Raw genomic sequence first — 27,965 nt, 5'->3', positions numbered from 1 at the left:
TTGGCATAGCGAACATGCCACAGTGTTGAGAAGAGAGAGAGGGGCGGGGCTCAGCCCCAGCCCCGGACTGGCAGTGATGGCCCTGAAAGCGGGTCCTCTGATATCTCTTGGGTCCCACATTCCTGAGTTTCAGGGCTGGACTGTTGAAATGACCAGAGAGACAGTTTTTGTCGTCTTTGTGGCGCCCCATCCTCGGAGGAGTTGAAGCTCGGAGGAGGGGACAGGCAGTGCCCCCGGTGTCACCTCAGCAGAACTGGTAGTTGTTAGGCTGCAGCAGAGGCTGGGCAACATCCCCCTGCTCACAGCAGGCCAGCTGCTCGCTGGAGCTCTCCTCCTGCTCGCTGCTGCTGCTGCTGGGCAGGTTGGCATAGCCCTGAGGGAGGGAGAGGCGGGGATGGTCAGTCCTGACTGGACAGCCCCGCGTGGCCTCCTATTGCCAGCCCCATCCTGAGTCTGGCTGCACTCACCTGCTCTCTGCTGTCCTCTTGGGCCTGCTCCTGAAGGAGGAAGCAGATCTGCTGGAAGGTGGGTCTGTGGGTGGGCTCCAGGGACCAGCAGGCCTGCATGATGCTGTATCTGAGACAGGACAGAGGCCACCTGTTGATCTGGGGATCATTGCACGTGCACGTCCCCTACAAAGTCCTGCCCAGCAGAGGTCTCGAACCCTAGTCAAATGAGCTTAGCACAAGACCTGTGTAAGCCCTTGAGAAAGGCATCTTCGTCGTGCCCATTGTGACAATTGGGGAGAAGCTCAGAGATGCCATGTTGCTCAAGCTCCTGAAACAAGAGGGGCTACCCTTATGACCAGCAGGTATGAAAGGTGGGCTGGAAGAATGAGCAATTGTTTGGCTGCAGCAAGAGACTAAAGTGGAGAGAGGGGGCTGCCAGCGGCATGAATGCACCCTGGCTGGGAGACGGGAGGCTGCGCTGAGGGGCCTGAGAAAGGGAGCGGGTGACTTCACAGCAGCCAGGGGGCCTGTGGTGAATGCAGGGAGCCAGGGAGCAGCCTCCCCATGGTGGGCCGCTGTGGGGAGGCATCCGGCTACCCCACAGATCACCAGGACAGAGAAAGAATGAGAGTCTCCTTGAGGTCGTAATAACAGAGTCTGAGTTCAAAAACTATCTGATTTAGGACCGGCCTGTGCTGCCTGGGAACCCAGAGGTAAGCCTGAACTCAACAGGGCCTTGCTATGTAGTCCACTGCTGGGAGACGAGGCCTGGCTCTGGGACACAGGTTGGGAAAGCTGGGCCACATGTCTTTCCATGCCCTTCAACCAGAGTCGGGTGTCCTCCCTCCCTGGGGCCCCTCCTTACATATTCTTCGGTGCGAAGGCAGGCTGGGCCATTTGGTATCCGTCCTTCACCAGTTTATAGAACTTGCTGTTCACCAGGATGCCAGGGTAGGGGTTCAGCCCTGCAAAGGTCAAGATCACACCATGCTCAGTACTCCTCCATCCCCATCCCCATCCCACACATGTCTTGATGAGGTTGGGGTTCCACGATAAGACAGCAGCTCCTCTTAGTGAGAGCTATATGCTGGGCACTGCAAAGGGCTTAGGTCCTAGGAAGCCGAGAGCCATCACCCAGCCTCATCACACCTCCCAGTTCTAGCACAGCCCTAGGAGAAGGAGGCTGTTAGAAGAGGGTGTTGAGAGGGGGGCAAAAAAAAATCAATAAAATTTTTTTTAAAAAAAAATCATAAATCCAAGTGAAAAGATAAAAGCCTCAATCCCAATGGGATAACAATGGCTGAATAAGAGGGGGAAAAGATAGAAAGGTCAGGATTTACCAACTGAATAACTCTGATAGGAAAGGAAAGTAAAAGAAATTAAAAATTATTCAGCCAGCGTGGCTCAACAGTTGAGTGTCGAACCCATGAACCAGGAGGTCATGGTTCAATTCCTGGTCGGGGCACATGCCTGGATTGCAGGCTCAATGCCCGGTGTAGGGCAGCTGATCAATGATTCTCTCTTAGCGTTGATGTTTCCATCTCTCTCTCCTTTTCTCTTCCTCTCTGAAATCAATAAAAATACATTTAAAAAAAAAGAAAAAGAAGAGGGTGTTGAAGGGCTGAGCCCAAGTCCCTGTGCTGAGCACTCCAGAGCACCAGGGAGCTGTGTCTTCAGGTAACGTATATTGTGGACCAGGGGAAACAGCATTCTAGGAAGCAGAATGGCACAAGCAGACATGAGGGAATGCCTGCGGTCAGGGTGGATGGTCTGCCCATGGCCCTAAGCATCCTTGGCTAACAGTCTCTTCGAGGCACAAGACACTGCAGGGAACCAAACACGCCCGTGGCTGAGCCTGCACCAGGCCAGTGCTCACCGAGTGAGAAGATCTCCCAGAGGAGGATGCCGTAGGACCAGACGTCACTCTGAACCGTGTAGACGCAGTCGAAGATGCTCTCTGGAGCCATCCACTTCACGGGCAGGCGGGCCTGGCACAGCAGACCCCAGTCACCTTGGGCCCTGGCTCACCCTCTCCCCAGCTGGGTCCATCCCTCCCAGCACTCACGTTGCCCTTGACGATGTAATTGGAGTCATTCATGATGTCTCTAGCCAGCCCAAAGTCCCCAATCTTGGCCACACGCCCACTGGTCAGCAGCACATTTCGGGCTGCCACATCCCGGTGGATGCACTGGGGAAGTGAGACAGGGTTAGTCTCGGCCTCTCCGTCCCCTCTCTGATACACAGTGCAGGAGGAGCAGCCAGGCCTCAGAATCCTCTGTGAGGGAGTGAGCATCAGCCCTAGTCCTGACCATTACCTTGGTTCCTGCCCCTACCTTTCACATGGTCAGACAATGCAGTGTTTAGAAACCACTATTACTCGGGGCCTTTTGCCCTGACCAATAGCTGATTAAGAGCTGGGTGTGCATCTACATGGGTCCGGAAGCAGTGAGCCCTGGCACTAAACTTTCGCTGGCCGACAGCAGCTGCCATTTCCAGAGTCCTACCCTGCCAGGCCCTTCCCTAAGCATCTGCACACATTGTACCACTCTGATCTCAGCCCTGTGATGGTGCCCATTTTAATTGATGTAGAGGCAGAGGCTCAGAACCTGGTCACTGCTCCCATTCCCTGGCACTGCTTCCTGGCCAGTGTATTGTGCCCTCATTTATGCAGTTCTGTTATCCCGAGACTGTATGCTGCACGCCGTTGACACATGACCACTGCTGACTAAAACTAAAGCCTATTGTTGGAAATGGGTGTGCCTCAGCCTGCTGCACGTAGACTGCCTGCAGGGCTCCGGTGCAGGCTCCCACCCCCAAAGCTCTGAGGTTGCAGCCGAGATGCTGTGGCCACTGCCCATTTGCTTCTGGCCCTCTGACTCCTAACCTGCCCCTTTGTGCTCACTTTCCTCCCACACCCCCCAGACTCATGGAGGTTCCATAGCCCCCACCCCACTGGATGACCCTATGGGGAACCCGATTCCCAACTCACGTTCTTGGAAGCAAGGAAGGCCATGCCCTGGGCCACTTGGCACGAGAAGTGGAGCAGGTCCTGCAGTTCCAGTGGCCACTCGTCCTTGCCCAGGTCTGGTGTGGGGACAGGCATCAGGGCAGCCCCCCACAACCCCTGCCCACCCCCCAGCAGCCCCGCTCCCTCTTCCTCCTCACCTTGCTCAGAGAAGGAATCATTTGAAGAAGTAGAAATGGGCCTCATCTCCACATAGGTATCCACACCTTGGCTGGAGAAGCCACTGTCCCTACACAGAGAGGGCCACGGGCAGTCCCCATTACGCATTGCCTAGCTTGGGCCTTGGCCTCCAGCCACTCAGCAGGGAAGAGACCTGCCACATTCTGATCACTGGTCTCTGCTTGATCATCATGTGGGAGCGAACAGCCTATTCTCTCTGGGCAGCTCCACCCGTTAGAAATGTCTTCTAATGCCAGTCAGCCCCTTGGATTTTCCTCCTCCTGGTCCTTGCTCTGCCCTAAGGGGACAGAGAAGTGGGCTCCCTCTTCCTCACAACAGTCCTGCAGGGCTCTGAGCATATTCTAGAGCTTCTGTGAGCGCTCTCTGTCTAGACAGTGACTCTTACCCCCGGCCTCACATTAAAATCATCTGTGGAGCTTCAAACACGCCTGTGCCCAGGGGCAAAGCTTAGCCATTCCATCTTTTCATTCCCTCCAGGCAATTCCAGCATGCAGCCGGATGGAGGCCCACTGGTCTAAAGTCATGCTTCTTTAACTCATGTGCATTGACTCACCTGGGGAGTCTTATTTAAATGCATGTTGTGATTCAGCCGGTCTGGTGGGCCTGAGAGTGCATTTCTAACAGCTCTCTTTGGGGGGCAGGCAAGTTTGAGAGTCGTTGCTCTAGAACAGTGGTCAGCAAACTCTGTCAACAGAGCCAAATACCAACAGTACAACGATTGAAATTTCTTTTGAGAGCCAATTTTTTAAACTTCTAACGCCACTTCTTCAAAATAGACTCGCCTAGGCCATGGTATTTTGTGGAAGAGCCACACACAAGGGGCCAAAGAGCTGCTTGTGGCTCAAGAGCCGCAGTTTGCCGACCACAGCTCTAGATTGGTTGCTTCTAAGATAGCAACCAATCGAGTTCTGGGTCTCTCACCCTCCTGTCCCTTGTGCAGGAGGGATGTGTACCTTGACAATGTCCATGCTCTAGTGTTCCCCAAAGGAGAACCTAATGTTTCATTTATGGGCTGACCTTGGCAAAAGCATCCCCTCCTTTGGTCTAGAAACTATACTTCTATTAATGTAACCTGGAATCCCTTTGGCAAGACTGGTTCACATAACATTTGCCCTTTAATCACTCCACTCTGTGAATCCTTTTCCCACCTGAAGATTTGAGGATTGAAGATGATAATTTACTTTGGTTCTCATTTTGATTTGATCTGGCCTGAGGTTCCAGCCTGCAGAGGCCCAGTGTCAGAGGGGTGTCCGAGAATCAGAAGAGGAAGTAGATCTAGCCAATCCCCATTCTCAAGGACACTGGATGGGTGCAATACCCTCCTTCCCCTTTTGCCTCCCCAGATTTAGCAGCTGACAGTGGCTAGGCTAGGGGCCCAGAGTACACCCTTCTTATTCTGATCCTGTCCCAGCCCCAAAACAGCCTGGTCCTGAGACTCCACAAGCCCCAAAACAGACTTGCAGGAGAGCAGTGTGGCTCAGGTACCATGGACCAGGAGTCAAAACAGCAGCATGGGGTCCAGGCTCCACCTCTGCCTCTGACTCATGTGTGACAAACTGACCACTTCCTCTCCCTGGTTCCCCATGTTCTCTGTCCATCTGCTTGGTTTCCAGGAACATCAGCGTTACAGAACAAGGCTGGAAAGACCCTGAGAGGTTTATCTTCCTGCTGAGTCGCCTGGGGAAACTGAGGCCCAAGTACCCCTTTCACCCAGCAACCCACAGACTCTGTCCCCACTTGGTGGTGGTATGGGGACCTGACACTGGTACAAGGACCTGCCTTAGTACAAAGGGCTTTCTGCAACCCTCAGCAGCATAAGCCATGGGAGAAGCAGGGCGATTACCCCAAGATCTGCCCGTCTCTGGCTAGGGCCCTGAACAATCTTGGTGGATCTTTTACATACGTTACAGTGAAGATTTCATTAACATCTGTCCCCACCAGACTATGAGCTGCCTATCTTTGCCTCGATGTTTCTAGAACATAGTAGGTGCTCAAATTAGTGGAAAAACACTTGCCTATCTAATGTGGTATGATTACTCCCATGGTGCAGTTGGGAATGTTAGGGCCATTAGCTACCCAATCCTGAGCTGGTGTTGGAGACAGATCTGAGCCCCCATCTCCCAGTCGTACCCTCCTTCTTGTCCTTAGCCAGGGTCCTACCTGCGGACATATTTCTTTTCCAAGTGGATGTTCTTGTAGCCGGGATCCTGGCCTGGACTCAGGCTGGGCCCCAGCATGGCCTCAGCCTTCCTCCGCAGAAAGTTGAGCAGGTCTCCATAGCAACAGTACTCAGTGATGACCAGGACAGGGCCTAGAGAGCCAAGAAAGTGGGGTGAGTGCACCCCTTCACACAATCCCCATGGGACAGGGGCAATGAGGTACCCTGGACTGGGACTTAGGAGCCCATCTGGCCAAAGCAGAGGAATCTCAACAACCAAACAAACGAACAACAACAAAAAAAACTATAGCCAAAGCATTTTTCCCTCAAAGGCAATCTGTGGCCACTCCATAAAGGTCCAAGCTGCTCTAGAAGAGGATGGGGTGGACATGGAGTCCTGACAGGCCCTGGGGCTTCACTCCGGACCCACAGGGCCCAGGCATCTGCACTGTTAGCTCCATCTCCACGTGACTGACGCCCCCTGTGTCTGAGAGCCACTGCTCAGAGCTCCCCGAGCCACCTGCCTGCACAAGCAGCTCGACCAGCTCAGGTGTCTAGAATTACAGGACGCCGAGGCAGGGGCCCCACCTTCACGAGGAGGAGGTGGGAAGTGGAAGATGGACTGAGGTGCCCTGGGGCCCTCAGAAACCGGGGAGGCCCCAAGCCCACGGGCCCCTTGCCCTCCAGGACCCCTCACCTCCGTGGGTGCAGGCTCCCAGAAGGTTGACTATGTTCTCGTGCTGGCCCAGGTGACTCATGATCTTCAGTTCCGACATGAGGGCCTCCTTCTCGTCGGCGTGAGCCGTGGCTGCAAGGAGGGACCACAGGTCCCACAGATGGGGGGAGAACAGGACATGGAGGGCCACATAGACAGACAGCAGGGGAGCAGGCAGGGGTACCCAGAGCGCCGAAGCAATCAGGAGCCAAAAGAGGGAGGAGAGATGTGGGCACACAGGTGGGTGTTGGGGGGGAGGGGGGGAGGGGGAGAGAGAGAGAGAGAAGAGATGGCCAGTCACTGAGCTGGTCTCAAGTGGCAAAGAGTCAAGCTGTGGCCAGGCCATGGCCCAGGCTGGCCTCTGTGTACCCCAGCCTCTATGTACCCCTGCTTAGAAGCCCCCCCACACCCAAGAGTTAAAGGGAGCCTGGAATTTATGAAGGAACCCAGGAGGCTTCACTGCAAACCCCAGGTTCTGTACCCGGGCTCTGACAGGCCAAAAATGAGCGTGATCCCTCTTGTGACAACAGGGCATGTGGCCCTTCGCCTAGCCTGCAGCACCTCCCACCGGCCCCCTAAATCCCCCGGCCCCTCCCCGTCACTCACATTTCAGCATCTTCACAGCCACCTTCAGGACAGCATCTTCCTTGCCCAGACCAAAGGCTGTGGCCTCTACTACCTTCCCAAAGGCGCCGGCTCCAAGGGTCTTACCTGTTGAACACACAGGCTCCTTAGGTCCCTAGGCGCCAAAGGGCCCTTTCTCTAAGGGCCACGGGCTCCCTGCAGCCCCTGCTGCCCTCAGACGGGAGACCCCATCTCACCGAACTGCAGGTTGTTTCGGGGGAACTCCCACTTCTCATTGTAGGGCAGCTGGGTGGGGTCGATGAACGTGTAATTGTTGCCCTCGAAGCTCTCGATGATCTTCCAGCGCACCTGGTACTTGGGCTTCTGCAGAGGGAGAGGGAGGAGGCACGTTCTTGGATCTCATTCTGACCCCTGAGGGCAGGGGGAGTGGGCAGTCCCATGGCCTTCGGTGCGAGGAGGCAGCGTGGGGCCCGAGATATCTGGTGAGAGCGGCCGTGTCTTCTCGTGCTCATGGCGCTGAGAGTCCAGACCCTTCCTGGCTTGGCGTCCCCGTGTGACCATCCCTTCCCCAAATCTCAGTTCCAAGACGTGGACGGGATCTCCTCTGAGGGCCTCGATGGATCTGATAATTTAGGTAATTCCTGAGCTGGGAGGGAGGTTGGAACTCGAGATCCACCCATCCATCCTCTCATCCAAATATTGTTTGTGTGTTGTGTTTTTTTTTTAATTTTTTAAAAATATATATTTTATTGACTTTTTACAGAGATGAAGGAAGAGCGATAGAGCTAGAAACATCGATGAGAGAGAAACATCGACCAGCTGCCTCCTGCACACCCCCGACTGCGGATGTGCCTGCAACCAATGTACCAGAATCAAACCTGGGACCTTTCAGTCTGCAGACCGACGCTCTATCCACTGAACCAAACCTGTTTCGGCAATATTGTTTGTTTTTATTATTCATTCATTCATTCATTCATTTATTTAGTTATTATTTTTAAATATATTTTATTGATTTTTCACAGAGAGGAAGAGAGAGGGATAGAGAGTTAGAAACATCGATGCGAGAGAAACATCGATCAGCTGCCTCTTGCACACCCCTTACTGGGGATGTGTCCGCAACCAAGGTACATGCCCTCAACCGGAATCGAACCCGGGACCTTTCAGTTCGCAGGCCGATGCTCTATCCACTGAGCCAAACTGGTTTTGGCTGTTTTTATTTTTTAATCTCAGTAAGATTCACACATGAAATTTATCACCTCGATCACTTTGGAGGGTACAGTTCACTAGTGTTAAGTACGCACACACTCATGCCGACGTCCAGAACTCTTCATCTCGCAAAACTGAAACTCCACACTCCAAACAACTCAGCCCACCATTCCTTCCACTCAGCTCAGGGCTCTGACTCTTCCAGTGCCTCCTGTCAGCGGAACCAAGCAGTATTTGTGCTTGTGTGACACTTAGCACATCTCCAGGGTTCACTATGAACCTTGGGACTGAATGTCCTTCCTTTTAAATCTGAATAGCATGTCCTTTCAAAGCCTGCACTGAACACCCGCTGTGCCAGGCGCTGGGACTCAGAATTGCGCAAGACAAGGTGCCTGCACCCACCGAGTCTGCCTACTAGTGGCTGCGACAGACAATCACTTCCAATAAGCAACTAGACACGCAGGGGGTTTTCAGAGTGCTGTGAGGAGAATAAAGCAGGGAAGTGGGGTAGAGAGTGACGGGAAGGCCCCAGGAGCCGAGGAGACAGCCTAGCCGCGTGACCGTGGGAGGGAGCTCAGTGGACAGACACAGAGGCCTGGGGTGGGAAGGGTCCGGTCAAGTCTGAGTGACAGGCACCTGCCAGGTGCCCATGCACACAGCTGGAGGGGAGCAGTGGAAGGTTCCAGAGTCAGGAAGACCTTCAGGTCTGTGGTGAGAGGCTCAGCTCTCAGGCAGTGTCTGGAGGACCTGGCCCTTTCTCAGGCTCTTCATACTGTGCCGACCACCGGCTGGCACAGGGCTGTTTCTGGGGAGGAGGAGTGGGGGCCTCTCTCTCTCCTGCCCAGAGTGGCAGCTGCTGGGGCATCATGCCAGGGGCTGCCCATGGGAAGTGCTGATGGAAGACGGCATGGAGGGGGAAAGTGGAAGCTGGCCTGGGGCAGTGGAGGACATGGAGGCCTCGGGTCAGCAGTCCCACTCTTTCCTGTCAGTCCCCTCGGACCCGGGACCAGCTGGCTGCGCTTCCCAGCTGGGCTCCTTCCCGGACACCCGGCTCGGGAGCTCCAGGGTAAATGAGTGGGGGCTGGGGAGGAGGGGGCCTGTGGCTGTGGGTCTCGCTGGGTTAGAAGCAAGACTCCGGACAGCCACGGGGAAGAACTTCCGAGGTCGTTTGGAAGAAATGTGCGTTTAGACATAAGGAAGAGCTTCCGGGTTCTGCTGGGGTGGGGGTGGCGGTGTGGGGTGGGGGAGGAGACCACAGAGGAACTTAGATGCTCCCATGCTGGGACTTGGGAGGAAAGTCTGAAATGGGACAGAGGAGGGACTTATTTTTAGAGAGAGAGAGAGAGAGAGAGAGAGAGAGAGAGAGAGAGGGAGGGAGACATCTATGTGTTTATCTACTTATTTATGCATTTATTGGTTGGGTCTTGTATGTGTACTGACTGGGGAATCGAACTCACAACCTTGGCCATATTGGGTTGACCCTCTAACCAACTGAGCTACTTGGCAGGGCAAGGAGGGACTTCTGAATCTCAGAGGACTCAAACCTTGCACATGGCGCCTTTCCAACCCAAAGACAGCGAGGGAGCTAAGAGGGGGGTGGTCTTTGACCCACTTCCACCCCCTCCCCAGGCCACTTCCATCCCCAGGAGCCCCTGTGGCCAAGGCCTGTTGGTCTCCTCACCACTTCTCCTTCCTCTATCCCCCCGCAGCTGGGCCTGAGTCAGCCCCCTCCCCACCGCTGCCCAGCCAGGGTGAGGAGAAAGAGGAGGTCTGGCTGGGATCTCAGGTCCCTGGATGCCAGGCTCCACACCTGGAGGAGGAGGCTCTCCGACCTGCCTCTCGCACCTCCTCACCTCTCAGGGAGACGGGGGGTGGGGGTGGGGGGATGCGGCGGCCCCAGCTCTGCCCTACACCTGGAAAGGGCTCAGACTCTTTCCAGGGCTCTCATCCCCAGGGCCTCTCCCCCGAAGGAGAACCCTTACGGGAAGCCAGACTCCCACCAGCAGTGGCGGTCATTGCAGCCGGAGCAGTGCCTACGGCCTCCCCACTGGGCCTGCTGGCTCTGGGCGGGTGGATGTTTTCGGTCTCAGGAAGGTAGAGACCTCGTAATTCCCGCAGATACCTAGAGGACCCCCCCTTTCACCCCAATTTGTCCATTGTCCCCACAGCTCAATTCTGACCCCCAGAATCCCGGTCTCTCCCGCAGCCTCCCCACCCCCTTCGCTCCTCCCTGCCTCCGCCTGTCCCCCTGTGCCCGCCTCCCTGCCTGCTGACTCCGGCCTTTCTCTTCCCCCTTAGCCTCCCACCCTGCGGTCTCTCTAGGGCCCAGAAAAGCGATGACTCAGCCTGAGGCAGAAACAGCCCTTCCTCCCGATGGGGCCACCCAACCCCGAGCCTGGACAGTGAGGACGGACCAGGCTGAGTCCCCAGGGAAGGGGCAAATTGTCAGAACCCCAGGGGGCAAAACAGGAGCACTGGACCGCAGGCCCTGAGACGGGGATGGACCGTCTTGTCCCATGGGATGCCCTCCTCGGCCTTGCGTGGGCTCAGCGAGCCGTTTACTTTCCTGGGTGGGAAATGAGCTGACTGGGATTCCATGTTCCCAAAAGGGTCCCACAGAGAGAGGCTAACGTGTCCCTAAGCCACGGCTAAGCCGCGGGGACTGGCAGCCCGCAGCAGAAAGGGCTGGAGGGGAACTGGACACTTCTCTGGAACCTCTGCCGCTGTCCTGGGCCGAGGAGGCTGCTCTGTGGGGCACTGGGAGGCAGTTTCAGTTCCACATGAGGAGGAACTCGGAAGTCAGAGCCGCTCAGACAAGGAACGGGTGGCCACAGAGTGACCGAGGCCCTGCCCCCGGAGGTGGGCGAGCAGGCCCTACACCACTGTGGGTGTGTAGTCAAGGAGATGCCCCACCTCAGACACCCCTCCGATCCCCAGATGCGTGAGCTCATTTGGGCCCCCGGGCCACTTCCTCCTGGGACGAGGGTTTGTAGGAGATAAACACTTTTTCCAAGTTCCACAGCCAGAGACACAGGCAGAAGAAGGATTCAGACCCAGATCCGTCCAATTCTTAGCCCGGACCATCAGTAGGCTCATGGGATAGCAGAGGAAGAGGGCTGTAAAGGTCTCCAGTTCCAAGGTACAGGTGGGGAAACTGAGGCCTGAGAGAGCCGCGAGTCAGCCGCGGTCATATGACAAAACAGTGTCAGAGATGGACCCAGATCTCCAAAGTCTTGACCTGGGGCCCTGGTTTCTCGGGGTGCTCTGCTCTGAGCTGGTGCTGGCATGAAAGCGAAAGCCAAACCCATCGAGAGCCCCCGGATGCCCCCATGATCCACCCAGCCTATCTTCTTCACGTCCTCTTCTCACACTGAAAACCCCAAGGTAGGTGTGGGGGAGTGATTCACCCCTAGATCATAGCACTGCCTTGTTCAACCCCCTGACAGCCCTGAGCCTACAGGATGAGGTCCAACCCCAACCTGCTCCCAACTGCCTCCTCTTCTAGGTGCCAACGTCTCCAGAACTCGCCTCGGGCTTCCCCACCCTTTACACACATTGCCCCCTTCCCCAGAGACACCCCTTTCCCGAGGCTGCCTCTCCTGCTGCTCCCCTCCTCCTCCAGAGCTTCTCCCACCCATGCCCGCCACCTCCTCCGAGCAGTCCCCCTCCCCACCGCGAGGAGATCCCTCCCCTGCCCTCTGGCCTGGCCTCGCCGCACCTGGTCACACCGGACCTTTAGTGGAGGGAGGCCAGGTGCTGAGGCGGCAGAGCTGGGGTGGGAGGGGCCTGGAACCCCTCCGGCAGGCAGGTTCTTCAACCTTCCTGAGCCTCGGTTTCCTTATGGTAAAGTGCTGACTGCGACAGTCCCTGCCTCGGGGTGTTGTGAGGACAAAACCAGGTGACTCACCATTTCACATCATGGTTACTCACTGGCTTTTCACAGACCAGCCTCTGCCACTGACCAGGAGTCGGCCAGGGCAGCTGTCTCAACCTTTCGGAGCCTCAGCCTCCGACCCGTAAAGTGGGGTTAGGGATACTATCTGCACGCCACCGTGGCTGCGGAGGGCACTGAATGAGAGGGCGTAGGTAACACACTTCATAAAAAATGCCCTGTTACTGATGGTGCACTCAACGTGACGGGCTGTGCACTAAACGTCAATGTGCGATAAATAACAGCTCTGAATAATGATATTAAATAAGGAAGAGGCTGATGATGGTGCGGCCTTCCTCCTACTCTAGACCTCCTGCTGCCTGGGGGCCTGGCCTGTGTGGTCCTCCAGGATCCCGTGCTTACCATATTTTTCCGCGTATAAGACAACTACTGTGTTCTAGTAAAAAGCCTGCTCAGATTGGCCAGAGTCAGAGAGGCGGTCTATTAAAAAAAGAACTGGTGTTGCCTCGGAAGTGGGGGGTAGTCTTATACAGCAAATATAGGCCTGAACCTATGTTTTAACTGTAAAATTAGGGGGTCGTCTTATACGCCGGAAAATACGGTACTCTTTCCCAGCACCCGTTGTCCCTCTCCCCAGAGCATCTTTCCTCCTCCCTGTCCTGGTGAATCGACTATATCGACTGCATCCTGCACTAGACAGTGAACCCCAAGAGGGCAGAGGATCTCAGCACTCAGCCCACCCTGGCATAGAGAAGGCACCCACTAAGGAGCTGTAGGCTAAATGACTGGCTGGCAGAATGAGTGGGTGCTCAGGGGCTGACGGGTGAGGGTGGCCTGGCGGTGCTGCCCCAGGGCCGCATCCTCGGGCCTGGCTGCCCGCCCTGCACGGACTCACCTGCTTGTACTTGTACAGGAGCAGCAGGAGCAGCAGCAGCAGCAAGGACATGATGGACATGCAGGCGGCCAGCACGGGCGTGAAGAGGGGCGCATCCAGCAGCTGCATGCTGGCTCCTGGGGGGCGGGGGGAGGCAGAGGAGTGAGTGGGCCTCTGTGACCCTGATTCCACTGAGGACAGGTGAGTGCCTGGCCTGGAACACGGTCGGTTCTCAGTAAATGCTTTGAACGAAGTATCCTCTCAGACCACCCCCAGCCAGGGGCAGGGAGGATGGGCCCCCAGCTCTGCTCATGCCCAGAGCCACAGCCTTTCGTGTCTGGGGGAGCCCTTTATCACACAGTACCCACTCCCTCCAGCCCCCGCCCCCAAGGCAAGGATCCCCTCTGCAGTAGCCTGGCCTAGTGTCTAGCCTTGGCTTGCACACACACACACACACACACACACACACACACACACACACCACCCCTCCTGACAGGGTTCACCACCTACACCTCTGGGCAGCTTGAACAGAAAGACCAAGACTTAGACCGAAGTCCACCTTCCTGCTGTCCCCGCTGCTTCCCTGCGTGCCCTTTGGAACCACGCGGCCCTCTGAGGGTCTGAAAGCCAGGCTCCTGGCCCCTGGGTCTCCTCCTCCCGGGCCAGTAACCCCAGTTCTCTCAATGTTTCGAAAGATGTAATTTCCATCACCTTGCCTGGACCTACAGCATGAGCCTGAAGCCAACTCTCACCTCTGCTCTGTAGGCGGGGTGTGACATTGAACTTGTGACTTCTCCCTAAGCCTCAAGTTCATCGTCTTATTTCCTGAGACAATGCCTGCAGAGAGCTGAGCACAATGCCTGGCACAGGGAGACGAAGGGCGGCCGCAGCCGCTGCGTGAGGCGTTGGCCCTGCTCAGGGGCCAGCTCTGAGCCAGGCAGAGGTTCCCACTCTGTCCCCTCTGGGCCCAGAGAGCTTGCTAGGCCCGGCACACGGGCGCTAAGACCTGCTTGTCAGAAGTCCGAGGGTGCTGTGGGCCTCTGCACAGATCGGATACCCACATGGAGCCTTTGAGCAACCCAGAGAAAGGCGTCCCTTCCTCTCTACAGGGGCAGCCTGGGTCAGCCGGGGCTGGACAGCGGACAGCCCACACTCAGACAGTGGCCCCAGAGGATAGTACAGTGTCTGGCAGGAAGGGGCTCGGGGAAGGATGGAGAAGGCCGCCAAGGCTGGCCTGGGGTGGGCTTGGACTGTGTGCACCTGCCGTTGCCTGTCTCCCTCACCAGACTCTCCGCTGCATGGAGGTGGCGGCTCCCCTGCACCCCGTGAGGGTCTGGGACGCAGCAGGTGCCAAATACGCACCCTCAAAGGAATATATGAGTTCAAGTGCAGGGCATGAGCAGAGGGGCCAGTGAGGGTGTGCTGGCTTCAGGCTGCTGTCTCCCTGGACATCGATCTACTTCCCCTCCCCTCTAGCCCTACCTCCAGTCCTGGGGGTTTTGGACTCCCCATCTGGCTGTTTCAGGAGGGGCCTGGAGTGGGACCCACAGAGGTAGGACTCGGTTCAGCTGGGACGAGCTCCATGCTAGAACTCTGGCTCCCTGAGCCGGGCAGTTTCCGGGGCCCCGCTCCGGTCCCGCCTGGAGGGGCGGACGGAGGCTCACCTGCAGAGATGGGCTGGAAGGCGTGGGAGCTGTTCCCCGCACTGTTGTGGGCCCTGCACTCGTACGTCCTGTTGAGTTCCAAGGTCCCAATGGCCAGCAGGCTCTGGACAGTCACCTTGTGGAAGGGCTCCTGGCTCACGACCTTGGTGTGTGGGTCCTCGAACACCAGCAGCGCTTGGGCCTCGTCGCATCTGGGAGGAGCAGGGTGTGGTTCAGGGGTTCAGGGTGCTCAGCCCCTCATTCCAGGTGAGGAAGGCCAGAGGGGTCCACTTACCTATCAGTATGGCCCCTGCACAGCAACCACGTCACATTGGGCTGGGGGTACCCAGAGGCATCACAGAGGATGGCACCAGAGCCATTGACAGGGCTCCACATGACCCTCACCTCAGGGGGTGCTGAGGAGGAAAGGAGTGAAAGAGGGAGGGATCAGCCCAGAGCCCCCAAGACCGGTTGCCTGACCCCTGGCCCTGAGCTTCCTCTCCTAGCGTGTTTCTCCAGGACCTCATGCCCCTAGCCCCCACTCCATCACTCACACAGAAGGGTGAGCTCGAAGGTCAGGGCATCCTCGCCTCCAGCGTTCCAGGCCAGGAAGGAGTAGCGGCCGGCCTCGGAGGGCTTCAGGCGAGGCAGGGGGAGGGTGGAGGTGTACCTGCATGAGAGGGGCAGACGTCCGGATGAGCCCAGTGTGGTCCCCACCAGGACAGCGGGCTCAGACAACCACCCTAACAGGCGTTCTTTTATTTTTTGGTGACGTGTCCAGGCCATAGAAGCCTTGGCTGAGCCAGGAACCCAGGCTGGGTGCCAGGAGACATGGGAAAACCATCAACCCGATGTTCTTCATTGGCGCTCTAATCTGTAAAGCAGTTTTATTCTGAGGTTAAGTAGAGGAGAGGTCTGCAAAGGACCGACCCTGGGAGGCACATCCCAGGCCCCACCAAGTATTCCTGCTTCCGCCACCACCACTGGGCTAAGCCGTCGCTACTGAAAACGCTAGCACCAGGCCAGCTGCCCTCCCTGAAGCTCCAGCCCTGCCCAGAGGGACTGGGAGAGGAATGAGAAGCAGGATGTAGCCGTGGGGCTATAGAGACCAGGGGCCAAATCCTGGTGTTGTCAGTTCCCAGCTGTGTGACCTTAGACAAGTACTTAACCTCTCTGATCCTTCTCTTCCTTTCCTGTGAGGCAACACTGATGGAAATTAATTCACAGACTCGGCCTGAGGATTAAAGGGCTATGTATTCGGAGTGCTTGACACACTGACTCACTGTATGCACTAAATTTAAACAGCTGATTCCAGGTGATTTTTTTTTGTTTGTTTTTTTGTTTTGTTACTCTCTATTTTAAAATTTATTCATAATGAACCGAAACCGGTTTGGCTCAGTGGCTAGAGCGTCGGCCTGTGGACTGAAAGGTCCCAGGTTCGATTCCGGTCAAAGGCATGTACCTTGGTTGTGGGCACATCCCCAGTAGGGGGTGTGCAAGAGGCAGCTGATCGAAGTCTCTCTCTCATCGATGTTTCTAACTCTCTATCCCTCTCTCTTCCTCTCTGTAAAAAATCAATAAAATATATTTTTTAAAAAATAAAATCTATCCATAATGAGCATGTATTGTTAGGCCATGAAAACATTTTTAAAAATAAATTATAGCAAATTACCAGCTCTTCTTTATAAAATGTCTGCCGCCATGAACCAAGACTATAATACACTAGAGGCCCGGTGCACAAATTCGTGCACGGGTGGGGGTCCCTCGGCCTGGCCGGCAATCGGGGCCCATTGGGGCCATCTCACCCAGTCCTGATCGAGCTGGTGGGGACCGGCCAGCCAGCCAGGGAGAAACCGTGAGAGGTTAGCCAGTCGAAGAGGGACTGTGAGAAGATTCCAGGTTATGTCCGGCCCTCTTGCCCAGTCCTGATCAGCCAGACCCAAGCAACAACCTAACCTACCCTTGGACTGTATGCCCCTTGGGTGTGAGTGTATGTCATAGCGACTGGTTGAGGGTTGACTGAACGGTCGATCGATTGGTCAGACACTTAGCATGTTATGCTTCTAGTATTATTATATAGGGTGGTATTCAAAGTTCTCACCCAGACCTTTGGCTGAACCTCTCTACATAGGCCATTTAAAAAATATATATATTTTATTGATTTTTCACAGAGAGGAAGGGAAAGGGATAGACAGCCAGAAACATCGATGAGAGAGAATCATCGATCAGCTGCCTCCTGCACACCCCCCACTGAGGATGTTCCCACAACCAATGTACATGCCCTTGACCAGAATCGAACCCGGGACCTTTCAGTCCGCAGACTGACGCTCTATCCACTGAGCCAAACAGGTTTTGGCATGGGTCATTTTTTTTTTTTTTTTATAACTAATATTTGCCTCTTAAACTGAAAAAACTAAACTTCTATGGATGACTCAAAGTCACCATTAGTAACACACCCATCACATGAGCCTAGCGCCGTGGCTGTTTGGGGTGCAGGCAATGGATGGCCCCAGACTACTGTGTTTGAGGGCTCCCCCTGGTTCCTTTCTGCAATGTTCCTGTTGCATACAGATCCCTGAAATCTGTCCATAAACCCCCTTCTTAGAGGTCTTCAGACTCCAGATTCAGAACTTCTGCTTTAGGTGAGAGGAAGCTAGGAATTCTGGCCATAAAGGATAAAGGAACTGGGAGGAAGAAGATGAGGACAAGGAAACATCCTTGTAGATTCTAATGACTAACAAGCAAGAGTCCAGGAGCCAATGAGGTCTGGGCTTCAGGAGCTAGAAAGAACCCCAGAGAGTTTGGGATTAGAAAGGTGTCTAAGGGATTCTCTAGCCCACGGATAGCAAACAGGCCTGCTCTCATGAGCCAAATGTGATGGAAATATGGCCTGGAAACTGTTGAGAAGGACTCTGAGGTTACATCTAGACTCTGTAGGCAGCAGCGTAGAGACATCTGTCATGAGTATGAAAGGGGATGTTATCACACACACACTGCATACTTGTCTTTGATCGAACTATATGCTCTCATTCAAATAGATCAGGGTAAAGAAATATTGATTTAACCTTTTTTTTTTTTTTAAATCACCAAAGACTATTAGTGTTCTCCTTACAGAGGAAACACTTGTTTAGAAAGCTATCTGGTTAGACCACTTTGGGTGGGAAAATAGGCCCAGTGGGAAAACACAGTCCACAAAGAGACAGGACAAAGGGATTCCTAGAATGCTGTGCATGTGGGAAGAACAGGATTCTTAGAGAAGAGAAGATGCTGTCAGATAGCACTTTATGAGAAGAGTTTGAGCCTGCTGTGGAGTGGCCTGTGAAAAATTATCAGGGCTGGGTAGCCACAGGCCTTTAAAGAACTTTAGATGTGTCTGTGATTGGGTGGTGTGAATTCCCTCTGCCCTACTCCGAAACCTGTGCATCCCAACAGTTACCCTGTGCAGTCATTATTAGAAACATGCCGAGGTGTGGAAATCACAGGTATTGTCTTCTACATTTGGACCAGTCACAAAGGAGGAGGAGGAAAGAGACTGAGAGTCCTTGCATAACCATGAGAATGCACATCCCCAAGAAATGGTAGAATTCTTGAGGGCATTTCCCCAAAGATGTGGGATAGAGGGATATGCAAATTTGATTTAAATCTCAAACACAGATGACTAAGATTTAGTGTCTATAGTCAGGGAAAGTGACAGACAGGGGAAGGGACTCACTCCAGGTCACATAGCAAGGTTGAGACATGACCCAAATGTCCTACTCCTAGCTGAAGTATTCCCCATCCGGCTGTGGGGCTATGCAGATGGGAGCTGTAGTTGGTACCTGTATGTCTCCTTGTTGATGCGAAAATTGAGCTTGGGCTGTTGGTCAGAGAAAGGTCCTCTGTACGTCCAGTTAAAGCCTTGTAGGTCCGGGTAGGCCTCCACTGTGACTTGGAGATTGAGCTCCTCACCCAAGGCCACCTCTTGGAGGAGGTTCTGATTAGAGGTCAAGTTCAAGTAGGCCCTCTCTGGAAAGCAGAACACACAGAAATCTGGGATTAGTGGGATGGTGTCCTGGTTTGTTTGTTCACTTGGTCATCTACCCATTGATCCAGTCATTCAGCTGGTACTTCCTATGTGCCTACAACATCTCAGGCCCACAGACCCCAACCCTAACCAGTGCTTGCCCTCTGACATCTATCTTCCCACCTCCCACCACCCACCACAGAAGCCCAGGGCTTCAAACTCTTCTCCTCACTGAGTCCCTGGAAAAACTCCTATCCTCTCTCCTTATTTGCATAATTAAGAGTTTGAATATATCTGTGGCTATCACTTTTTGAAAAAAAAAATTGTAGCAGTAATTCCAAGCTGATGTGGCTCATTGGTTGAACCAAGAGGACATAGTTTGATTCCTGGTCAGGGCATATGACTAGGTTACGGACTCCAACCCTAGTGTGGGCATGCAGGAGGCAGCCAATTAATGATTCTCTTTCATCATTGATGTTTCTATCTCTACCTCTCCCTTTCTCTCTGAAATCAATATACAATATATATATATATATATATATATATATTATAGCTATAAAAAAAAACCTCTGTTTTTATCACATGCCCCCAACCATTTCCCCTTCTTCTGATAATTCAGTCAATGTAGCTTCCATATCTAGCTCTAAAGTGAGCATGTGACTCAGGCCAGCCAATCAGAGTAATACGTCACCTTTGGACCACTGATTGGTTTGGGGTAGGCATGTGAGTTTATGAATTCATGACACTCATTTTCATGATGTGTGTCTGGACTCTGGGAAAAGAGGAGACCTCATTCTACTGGGTTTATCATCCCTGGTGCTTTTGGGGGGTGTTCTACAAAAAAAGTGTACAACTGAGAGTTGGAAAGAAATAGAATCTTGTCCACATCATCTGAACACCTAGACCCAACTGTACCTGAAGTTAATATCCATGGCCTTTTAATTTATTTTTAATTTTTATATATTTTATTGATTTTCTACAAAGAAGAAGGGAGAGAGATAGAGAGCTAGAAACATCGATGAAAGAGAAACACATCAACCAGCTGCCTCCTGCACACTCCTACTGGGGATGTGCCCGCAACCAAGGAACATGTCCTTCCGGGACCTTTCAATCCGTAGGCTGACGCTCTATCCACTAAGCCAAACTGGTTTTGGCTCCATGGCCTTTTTAGCTATAAGGCCTATAATATACTCTTTTGATTAGGCCCATTTGAGTTGGTTTCTGTTACCTGTACCTAAAAGAGCCATAACTAGTTTCCTCTAATTACATCTTGCATAAATTAAAATCAAGCTACTCTGGGAATCTGAGGAAAAAAGGAGAAGCAGAAGAGGGAGGGAGCTCCAGAGGCCCTAAGTCCATTCATTGTTGTAGATCACCCTGCACTTCCCCCATGATCCCATTGGGTGAGCATAGTTCACATGTTTATGTTTCATGAGTGTCCCAGGCATAGGTAAGGAGTTTCCAGCAGTGATATTCTGAGCAGTGCCTTCTTCTTCTCTGCCATCAGCTCTCTCCTCAATCCCTGATTGCCTCCCTCACCCCAGGATCCCTGCTTACTCTCCCCCACCATCCTGATGCTCACCTACCACCCGGAAGACCATGGAAGTGGAGCTGATGCCCTGGGCATTTTTGGCCACACAGGTGTAGTTGCCGGCATCTTTGAAGTCTACTTGATCGAGGTTGAGGGTCAAGACTTTATGGTAACGGTCATCATGAAAGTCATTGTGTTCAAAGATTTTGAGCTGCAGCCAGAAGAAATGGAAATAGTATATCAAGGTTGTTTAGGGGTTAGAAAGATTTGGGTTCAAATCCTCATCCTTTAAATATTATTATCTTCCTTTCCTTGGGCAAGGGACTGAATTCTGAGCCTCCATTTCTTCATGTGTAAAATGGGACTAATACTGGCCCAGTGCTTCCAGGGCTTCAGTGAAGAGGAAAATAGATGTTATGTGCAAATGTCCCAGCCGGACGCACGGTAGGCACAGTGGGATGGCAGGGAGTTCTCAGAAGCAGCCTAATGCCATTTCCTTGTGGGAACATTCCCTTTCCTCCCTCCCTCCCAAAGAAGGTCTTTCTGAAGTAACTCTTATATCCCTGGGCTTCACAGGTGGCCCAGGAACCCCTTGCTAAGTCAGAAGTGAATCCACACCTGGCTCTTGCCTACAGGCTGGGGCAGAGGTCATGGGTCCAGAGAGTAGTGTACCACCTCCCCTGCCACCCCACAATCCTCAGTGGCATGAGCCGGAGTCCTCGTTTTGGATGATGGCTAGTGACATGCTGGGTGAGTGCACTCCCCTCTCCGGACATGGCCACATGCTCAGCCCAGAGGGCCAGCTAACGGTGGGGCCGGGCTACATCCTGCAGGGCCTGGTCCTGGGGAGATGGGCAGGCTCCACCCTGCTGTCTCCCCCTATCTCCCGGGGGGCTGACCGTGGTGTTTCCGCGTCGAAGGAAGACTTCAAACTTGATGTCAACGTTACTGGCTGAGCACACGATCTGGGCGGCCTCTCCTCGGATCCGCACCAGCTCCGCAGGCTCCAGGGTCATGGTCGGGGGTCCTGGGACAACTGAGGCCAGGGGAAGGGACCCGTGAGCACTCAGGCCAGAGCTGTTGCTCTGCTCCCTGCCATGGGCCAGGCTGCTGGCCAGGGGCCCCCTTGCCACGTTCCACTCCAAAATCCTGGGAGGCACCCTTGATGCTTCCATTTCCCCGCCACCAGGTCTTACCTCCTAAAGAGACTTTGAAAAGTCCAGTTCCCTCGTTCACCACCTCTCCCCAGCCTCACCCCCTCTCTGCTCCTGCAGCAGCCACCTGGAAGGTCTCCGTCTTTCCCCTCCGACCCCTCTCCACCAGGACCCTCACAGCAGCCAAAGTGAGCACTTGAGAAGGGAACTTGGGTCGGGCCTTTCTCCTGTGCCAATATTCAGTGGCTTCCTGTCACTCTCAGAGTAAAAGTCAACGTCCTTCCCACATCCCCAGGCTCCGGGCCCTGCTCTTAACCATCTGCCACCCTGCGCTCACACAGCAGCCACACTGGCCCTCCCTCCTGGAATGCTCGCTCTCTCGCCCACACTCTGAATGGGCACCTGTCCTCACTCTTCAGATCTTTAGCTCAAAAATTCCTCAGAAAGGACTTGTGTGACCAGTTAGCCTCACACCTTTCCCTACCTGCCCTCTATCCCCCCCCCCCCCCCCCCCCACACACACACACGCACACACAGCCAGCTTTTTCCAGCTGGGTTTCTTGTTCATCACGACTAGTATATTATTTACTTTCTCTCTAGTGGGTATCCCCAGCCACTAGCCCAGTGCCTGGCACAAAGTAGGCACTGAATTAATATCTGTTATCTGTGGTTGAAAGTTGATCGGAGCCAGTTTCCTAAGAAATCCTACAGGACACATCCAAGGTGTCTGAAGGGGTCATGACAGAACCGGGGTCCAGGGCAGCCTAGGGCTCTGCAAGATGAAGTTTGGGGAAAGCACCCTAGCGGCCTCTGTCTGCAGAGTGGGGTCCTTTGACTTCCCGGGCAGGTTTTGTGGCCTTGAGCCCAGGACCTTGGGCTAGCCATGCTGCTCTGACCCTGAGCCTGGGGCCGCCTTACTCACAGTCCTTCCCGAAACTAGAATCTCGTTCCCCAGTCCAGCAGGGGTGATGGGGAACAGTGAGCCTGCACCACCACTGCCCCCAGCACCCCTCCCTCTCCCCTGCCCCAGTTCAAGCTGTCCTACCTGCCCACCACCACCTCCCCTTCATCACCCCTCCTTCCTTCGCCCAGTGCCCAGCACCTGGCTGGCACTGAGTGGGAAGTCCACATCTGAGGGTATGGGAGAGCTTCAGGCCCTCCTTTCATTCCTAAAAGCTTCTTCCCACCTCATGACTCTGTGCCTGCTGTTTCCCCTGCTGAGACACACCTTTGAGGGCCACCTCCTTCTCATCAGTCACATTTCCACTCAAATGAAATGCCACTCTCTCAACAAGGATCCCCTCCCCTGTCCCCACACACCGGATCCCGTCACCTTGTTCATGGCTTTCCTAGCATATTCCGTAGACTGAGCTGGTGCTGCCCACTGAGTTAATTACGTGCATGTGGTCTGACTCCCGCCCAGCACCCCTTGCTTGTCTCGCCCCACCAGGTGGCCCCCAGGTGACGGTGACACAATTGGAAGGAAGACGTGCAAGAAGGACGGTACCCATACGTCCCATCAGGCCCAGCCCAGCTGCCCCGGGCATGGTGGCCAGCCTCTGCCCCTGCCCTCCAGGCCTGGCCCGCCCCTCCCTGCTCCTCCCTGCCCCTCCCTGCCCACGCACCTTTCTGCACTTTGAGGCGGATGGCGAGCGATGTTACCGTCCTGCCGGCTACTTGAGCGCTGCATTGGTAATAATGATCCTCGAAGAACTTGGCCTTGTGGATCGTGAAGCCGTGTCGGGGTGAGAAGGAGTAGTTGGTTTGGCGCAAGACGGGCCGGTTACGGCTCCGCAGCAGCGAGACGCCCGGCTCCAGCGCCGGGTCGGTGAGCAGGCAGGGCAGCACGGCGTCCTGACCCTCAAACACCTCCACTTCCTGGGACAGCAGATTCCAGGGCCGCGCGGGGTCTGGGGTACAGCGGGATGCAGGGTTACGACTGCCCTCCCTCTACCAGGCCCAACAGACTCTGGACCTTAGTGCCAGGGAGGCCAGAGACAGGGATCATTAGCCTGTGGTCACCCAACACCAGGGAAGCTCGCTGGTGCTTAGGAGCGGGGGCTTCGGAGCCAAGTCCAGCCCTGCTACTTGCTGCTGTGTGAGCTCCCACACACGTTACTCAGCCCCTCGGAGCCTCCGAAAAGTGGGCATAACGTGGAACCTACCTCTCGGGGCTATTGTGGGGACTACATCGAATTAGAAGCACTGCCACAGGTCCTCGATCGTGGCAGACACTTGATAAATGCGGAGCTGGTGACCTATGATTGGCAGCATTAAGGCCCAGCCCTCCTGCCCATTCCTGCTGGGGCTGCTAGGCCGGCCTCTTGGGAACGGACCGAGTCCTCACCTGTGACGTAGAGGTGAATGCTGGCACTGCCCCCTAGGGGGTCTCCGGGCTCCGTGCAGCGATAGGTCCCAGTGTTTTGGAAAGTGGCGTTGTTTGTGGTCAGGATGCTGCTGGGGGCATCTGGGCCCAGAGTCCAGTGCGGGTAGGAGACGGGGCCGGCCCATTCCACGCTGCCATTGCCCACACATCGCAGGGTCACGGTCTCGCCTGGCTTCACGACCAGCTCTGGGACACTGGGTTCTATCACCGGGACCCCTTGAGCTGGTGTAGGGGAGAGAACAGATGGAAGTGAGGCCTCCGGTGACAGCCCCCGGGCTATTCCCTGCCTCCGACGTGGGTGGTGCCCTGGCAGGGGTGGTGCTGGGGCAGGGGGTCAGCTGTGACTTGCAGGGTCACCTTAAACAAGTCTCTGCCCCTCTCTGGTCATTGCTCAGACCCCGGTCCCGAACCAGCTCGGGATGGACTGATGTCTCTGGCCCCCAGCAGGCCCCTCCTCTGAGAAAGAAGGGCTGGAAACGTTCTCGGCTTCTCACCAGCCACTGTCCCTCGGGGGCCCTTAGCCCCTGCCTCGCTCAGACTTCCCAGCTACCACCGCATCGCTCTTCTCCCAGGAGCAGAGTCCTCCCGCCTCCTGAAGGGGGCTGCACACTCAGTGCCCCACCTAGGGCCTGTCTCAAAGCAGGGGCTCAGACAAGGAAAGGAGGCGACCGATGGATGGGAAGTTCATGGCAAAGTCCTCCGACGTAATTCACACAGGGAAGACGAAGAGGTGTAGGATCGTGGCCCAGCAGAATTTAAAAGGTTTTAGTTCTTCTGTGTGCCCACTCCCACCATTGGACGTCTGGTCTGCAGCCCAGTGGGATGGTTCAGAGGCTCTGTGCCTCCGTTTCCCTGCCTCTAAATCAAGGACAATAATTGTACCCATGTTTTGGGATGCCGGGATGTTTAAATGCATAGAAAGCCTTTAGAGGGTCACCCCATAAGTGCTCAGTACGAGTGAGCCAACCTCTTTTAAGGAAACTTTTTTTGAGGGAGAAAAGAGAACTTGAAACCCGTATCAGGCCCTCCAGGAAGGAGGCCCGTTGCCTCTGCAGTGTCAGCGCTTCTCCATGGCCGAAAATAGGGGCGGCGGAGGAAGTGAGAGCTGATCTAAGGCCTCGAAGGGGCTGCCAGGCGCCCCGGCCCGCGCCGGCGGAAACACATTGCTGGCGCCAGGCCGGGCCCCCGGTTTCCGCTCCACCTGTGGCCCTTCTCCCGGGGATGCTCTCACTTCTGCTTCCTGACCCTCCTGGCCCCTGACCCCTCTCTGGGCACAGACTCCCAGGAGAGGCAATGCCACCTGCCGGGCGGCAGAGCACCCTGGGCTTCGGGCCTGGCTCTGCCGCGGACCCAATAGGTGCCCCTGGTGAGAGCAACAGCTGGGCTCTGATGGTGGGAAGCCGTACGCTTCAGCCCTGAGGGCATTCAGGGTATCTCCACCGTCCTTCCCACAAGCATCTTAAATGGATCTGTCCAGCTCACCCCTGCTGTCAGTCCCAGAGTCAGAAGTTCCTTCTCTGCCAAAGATTGCAGAAGGCCCTGGCCCTGGCCAGTGTGGCCCAGTGGGTTGGAACCAAAAGGTGACAGGCATGATTCTCAGTCAGGGCACATACTGGGTTGGGGCATGTGTGGGAGGCAACTGATGGATGCTTCTCTCTCTCCCTCTCCCTTCCTCTCTCTAAAATCAATGAAAAGCATATTTTCAGGTGAGGATTTTGAAAAATGACTCTGGGAGGTTTAATTTATATTTTGAGTTTGTACCCATCAGAAGGTGGGCAGCCTCCCTGTCCGAGATTCTCCCCCCACCACCCCAAATATATTTTTATTGATTTAGAGAGGAAGGTAGAGGAAGAGAGAGACAAAAACATCAAAGATGAGAGAGAATCACTGATTGGCTGCCTCCTGTACATCCCCTACTGGGGATCGAGCCTGCAACCCAGGCATGTGGCCCTGACCAGAATCGAACCCAGGACCTTTCAGACTTTAGGCCAACGCTCTACCCACTGAGTCAAAGCGGGTTGGGCCTGCCAGAGCTTCTGATCAACACAAGGGGTTGAGGAACTGGTGGATACTGCCAGGGCCAATGTGGGGTGGGGTGGGGGGGGCAGCCCTCCTGTGCAGTGTGACCAGTGCGGGGAGGGCAGCAGTGTCACTCTGGCAGGCTGTCCACTAAGCCCACAGAGCTGGCGCTGCCCTGGTGCAGCTGCAGCCACGCAGGCCCCGGGCTGGCCGCTTCTTGCAGGGAAGAGCTTGGACTGTGGGTTACACGGTGTGCATTGGAAACTTGGTTCTTCCTCACAGGCTGGGTATGTGCCATCCCCCGTCTGGTCCTTTGGCCACCTTGTCCTCTGGGACAATTCAGCCCCCCGTCCTCTGGGACAATTCAGGCCCCCGTCCTCTGGGGCAATTCAGCCCCCAGTCCTCTGGGACAATTCAGGCCCCCGTCCTCTGGGACAATTCAGCACCCCGTCCTCTGGGACAATTCAGCACCCCGTCCTCTGGGGCAATTCAGCCCCCCATCCTCTGAGACAATTCAGCACCCCGTCCTCTGGGGCAATTCAGCCCCCCGTCCTCTGGGACAATTCAGTGAGCTACAGCTCCTGTCCCAGTGCTGCCTCAATTGCTGCATTTCTAACCTCCCTTCTGGTCTTGACACTCTGATGTCTCAAGTTTTCAACCTTTAAAGGTCAGAGTCAGTCTAATCTGTGATTTCGTCAGGTCTCACAGGCGCCTCCTCCCTCTCCCTCTCCCTGGCCCCGTCTTGCTAACCTAGCAGGTGCCTTGGTCTCCTGGAGATGCGGCCAGGCAGAGGCACCGTCCTGTTTTGTCCTGCCCTGTTGCCCTGGGTGTTCACACAGGACAGGGCTGACATCCCATGCTTTGCCCCTCCCCAGTTTTCCTCCTGCTGGCTTAGCTGGGAAAGGAAGGCCTGCTCAGGCCCCGTCCTCCAGAGTGAACGCTGAGCGAGGCCCCTCCTACACCTGTCCAGGCTTCACCCTCTTTCCCCAGCTTCTCCGTCCTCCCTATGCCCCAAACGTCCCTTCCTCCTACTTATTTGAAGGACCCTCCCATCATCAGCTCTCTCAACCTCACTCCTATCTCTAACACACACACACACACACACACACACACACACACCCCAAAACAACAACAACAACAAAAACAAAACAAAACACGTACACACTACACACCAAGGCCTGGGACACCATCCCTAGCCCAGGGTCACAGCAAGCCTCTCCCCATCTAGGGTGCTCTGACCTCGTCCTCCGACTCGCTTGCAGTAGCACCCCATAGCCTTGCTCACTCGCCTCTTCAGTCTCCTTCTGACCCTTTTACCCAAGCCTCTCAAAGAAGGACCCCTGCCTCTTCAAGCCTTTCCAACTCAGGCCCTGCCTACAGCCAGTGAGCGCAGGCCTGCAGAGCTGGCTGAGCCCTCGGGGCTCTGCGGGGCCTCCCGCTCAGGGTGGGTCTGGCCCAGCAGCACTGGCATCTCCTCGGAGCTTGGTAGAAATGCCATCTCAGGCAGCACCGGAGACCTACTGAGCCAGATCTGTGCCGTAACAAGATTCCCGGGCGATCTGTATGCACAGTGACGTTTGAAACGCTTTGTTTCAGTCTAGTCTGTCACCACCCCCGACACCTGCCATCCAATAGGTATGGACACCGAAGACCCAAGAGCAGCAGGGGCTTGCTCGGGTCACACAGCGAGTCAACATCTGCGCTGGGACTGATCCACAGCCCTGGCCAGGCTGCTTCCACCCCTTCAGCACCTTTCCGAGGCAAATAATCCCAAACCTGCAGCCCAGGCTGGGGAGATGGAAGCACAGAGCGGGTATACCCAGTGAGGGGCAGGGGTTCGAGTCTTCCCTCAGGGAACCTCTCTATCACAGCCCCCACCCCCTACCCCCCACCCAGGGCCCTCCGTTCTGCACTTACCAGGCCAAGTTGTGGCCGCCAACAGGACCAGCAGAGGCCCCGGGCCCATGGCTTCTGCAGGGAGGCAGCAGGCTGGCGCAGGGCTGGGGTGCGCGGGCCCTGGGCTACTGGCTGCTAGCGCTGCAGGGACCAGGAACACTGGCTGGACACGTTCCTCTCACGCACCAGCTATTTGTCTAGCTTCCCTCTTCTTCCTCCTCCTCCTCCTGGGCTCATCCTTTTCTTCCC

General features: G+C 55.2%; 1 protein-coding gene across 1 annotated transcript; it reads right to left on the bottom strand.

Moving 5' to 3' along the window:
* Window positions 1-24: 24 nt before the first annotated feature.
* Window positions 25-27,965, bottom strand: CSF1R (colony stimulating factor 1 receptor). The gene is made up of 21 exons (XM_036424256.2): window positions 27,738-27,965; window positions 23,763-24,023; window positions 23,041-23,325; window positions 21,161-21,297; window positions 20,313-20,472; window positions 18,546-18,732; window positions 15,282-15,397; window positions 15,023-15,143; window positions 14,749-14,939; window positions 13,106-13,221; window positions 7,349-7,475; window positions 7,134-7,238; window positions 6,510-6,620; window positions 5,815-5,965; window positions 3,615-3,703; window positions 3,439-3,533; window positions 2,515-2,637; window positions 2,326-2,437; window positions 1,315-1,414; window positions 468-576; window positions 25-373 (listed from the first exon to the last, which is right to left on the bottom strand). Exons 1-21 carry the CDS (start codon window positions 27,784-27,786, stop codon window positions 245-247), a joined length of 2,874 nt encoding a protein of 957 aa, XP_036280149.1. The 5' UTR covers window positions 27,787-27,965; the 3' UTR covers window positions 25-244.

The sequence above is a fragment of the Pipistrellus kuhlii genome, unplaced genomic scaffold, assembly GCF_014108245.1.
Source record: "Pipistrellus kuhlii isolate mPipKuh1 unplaced genomic scaffold, mPipKuh1.p scaffold_m20_p_8, whole genome shotgun sequence".
NCBI classification, from domain to species: Eukaryota; Metazoa; Chordata; class Mammalia; order Chiroptera; family Vespertilionidae; genus Pipistrellus; species Pipistrellus kuhlii.
This window is presented reverse-complemented; position numbering and strand designations above follow the sequence as displayed.

Bases quoted from the DNA above. Each gene is read 5' to 3' on its own strand.
- CSF1R (XM_036424256.2), bottom strand. From the start codon at position 27,786: ATGGGCCCGGGGCCTCTGCTGGTCCTGTTGGCGGCCACAACTTGGCCT. The intron at 2,438-2,514 runs GTGAGTGCTGGG...CTGCTGTGCCAG, and splicing joins ATTACATCGTCAAGGGCAAC to GCCCGCCTGCCCGTGAAGTG. The intron at 577-1,314 runs GTAAGGAGGGGC...GTCCTGTCTCAG, and splicing joins GCCTTCGCACCGAAGAATAT to ATACAGCATCATGCAGGCCT.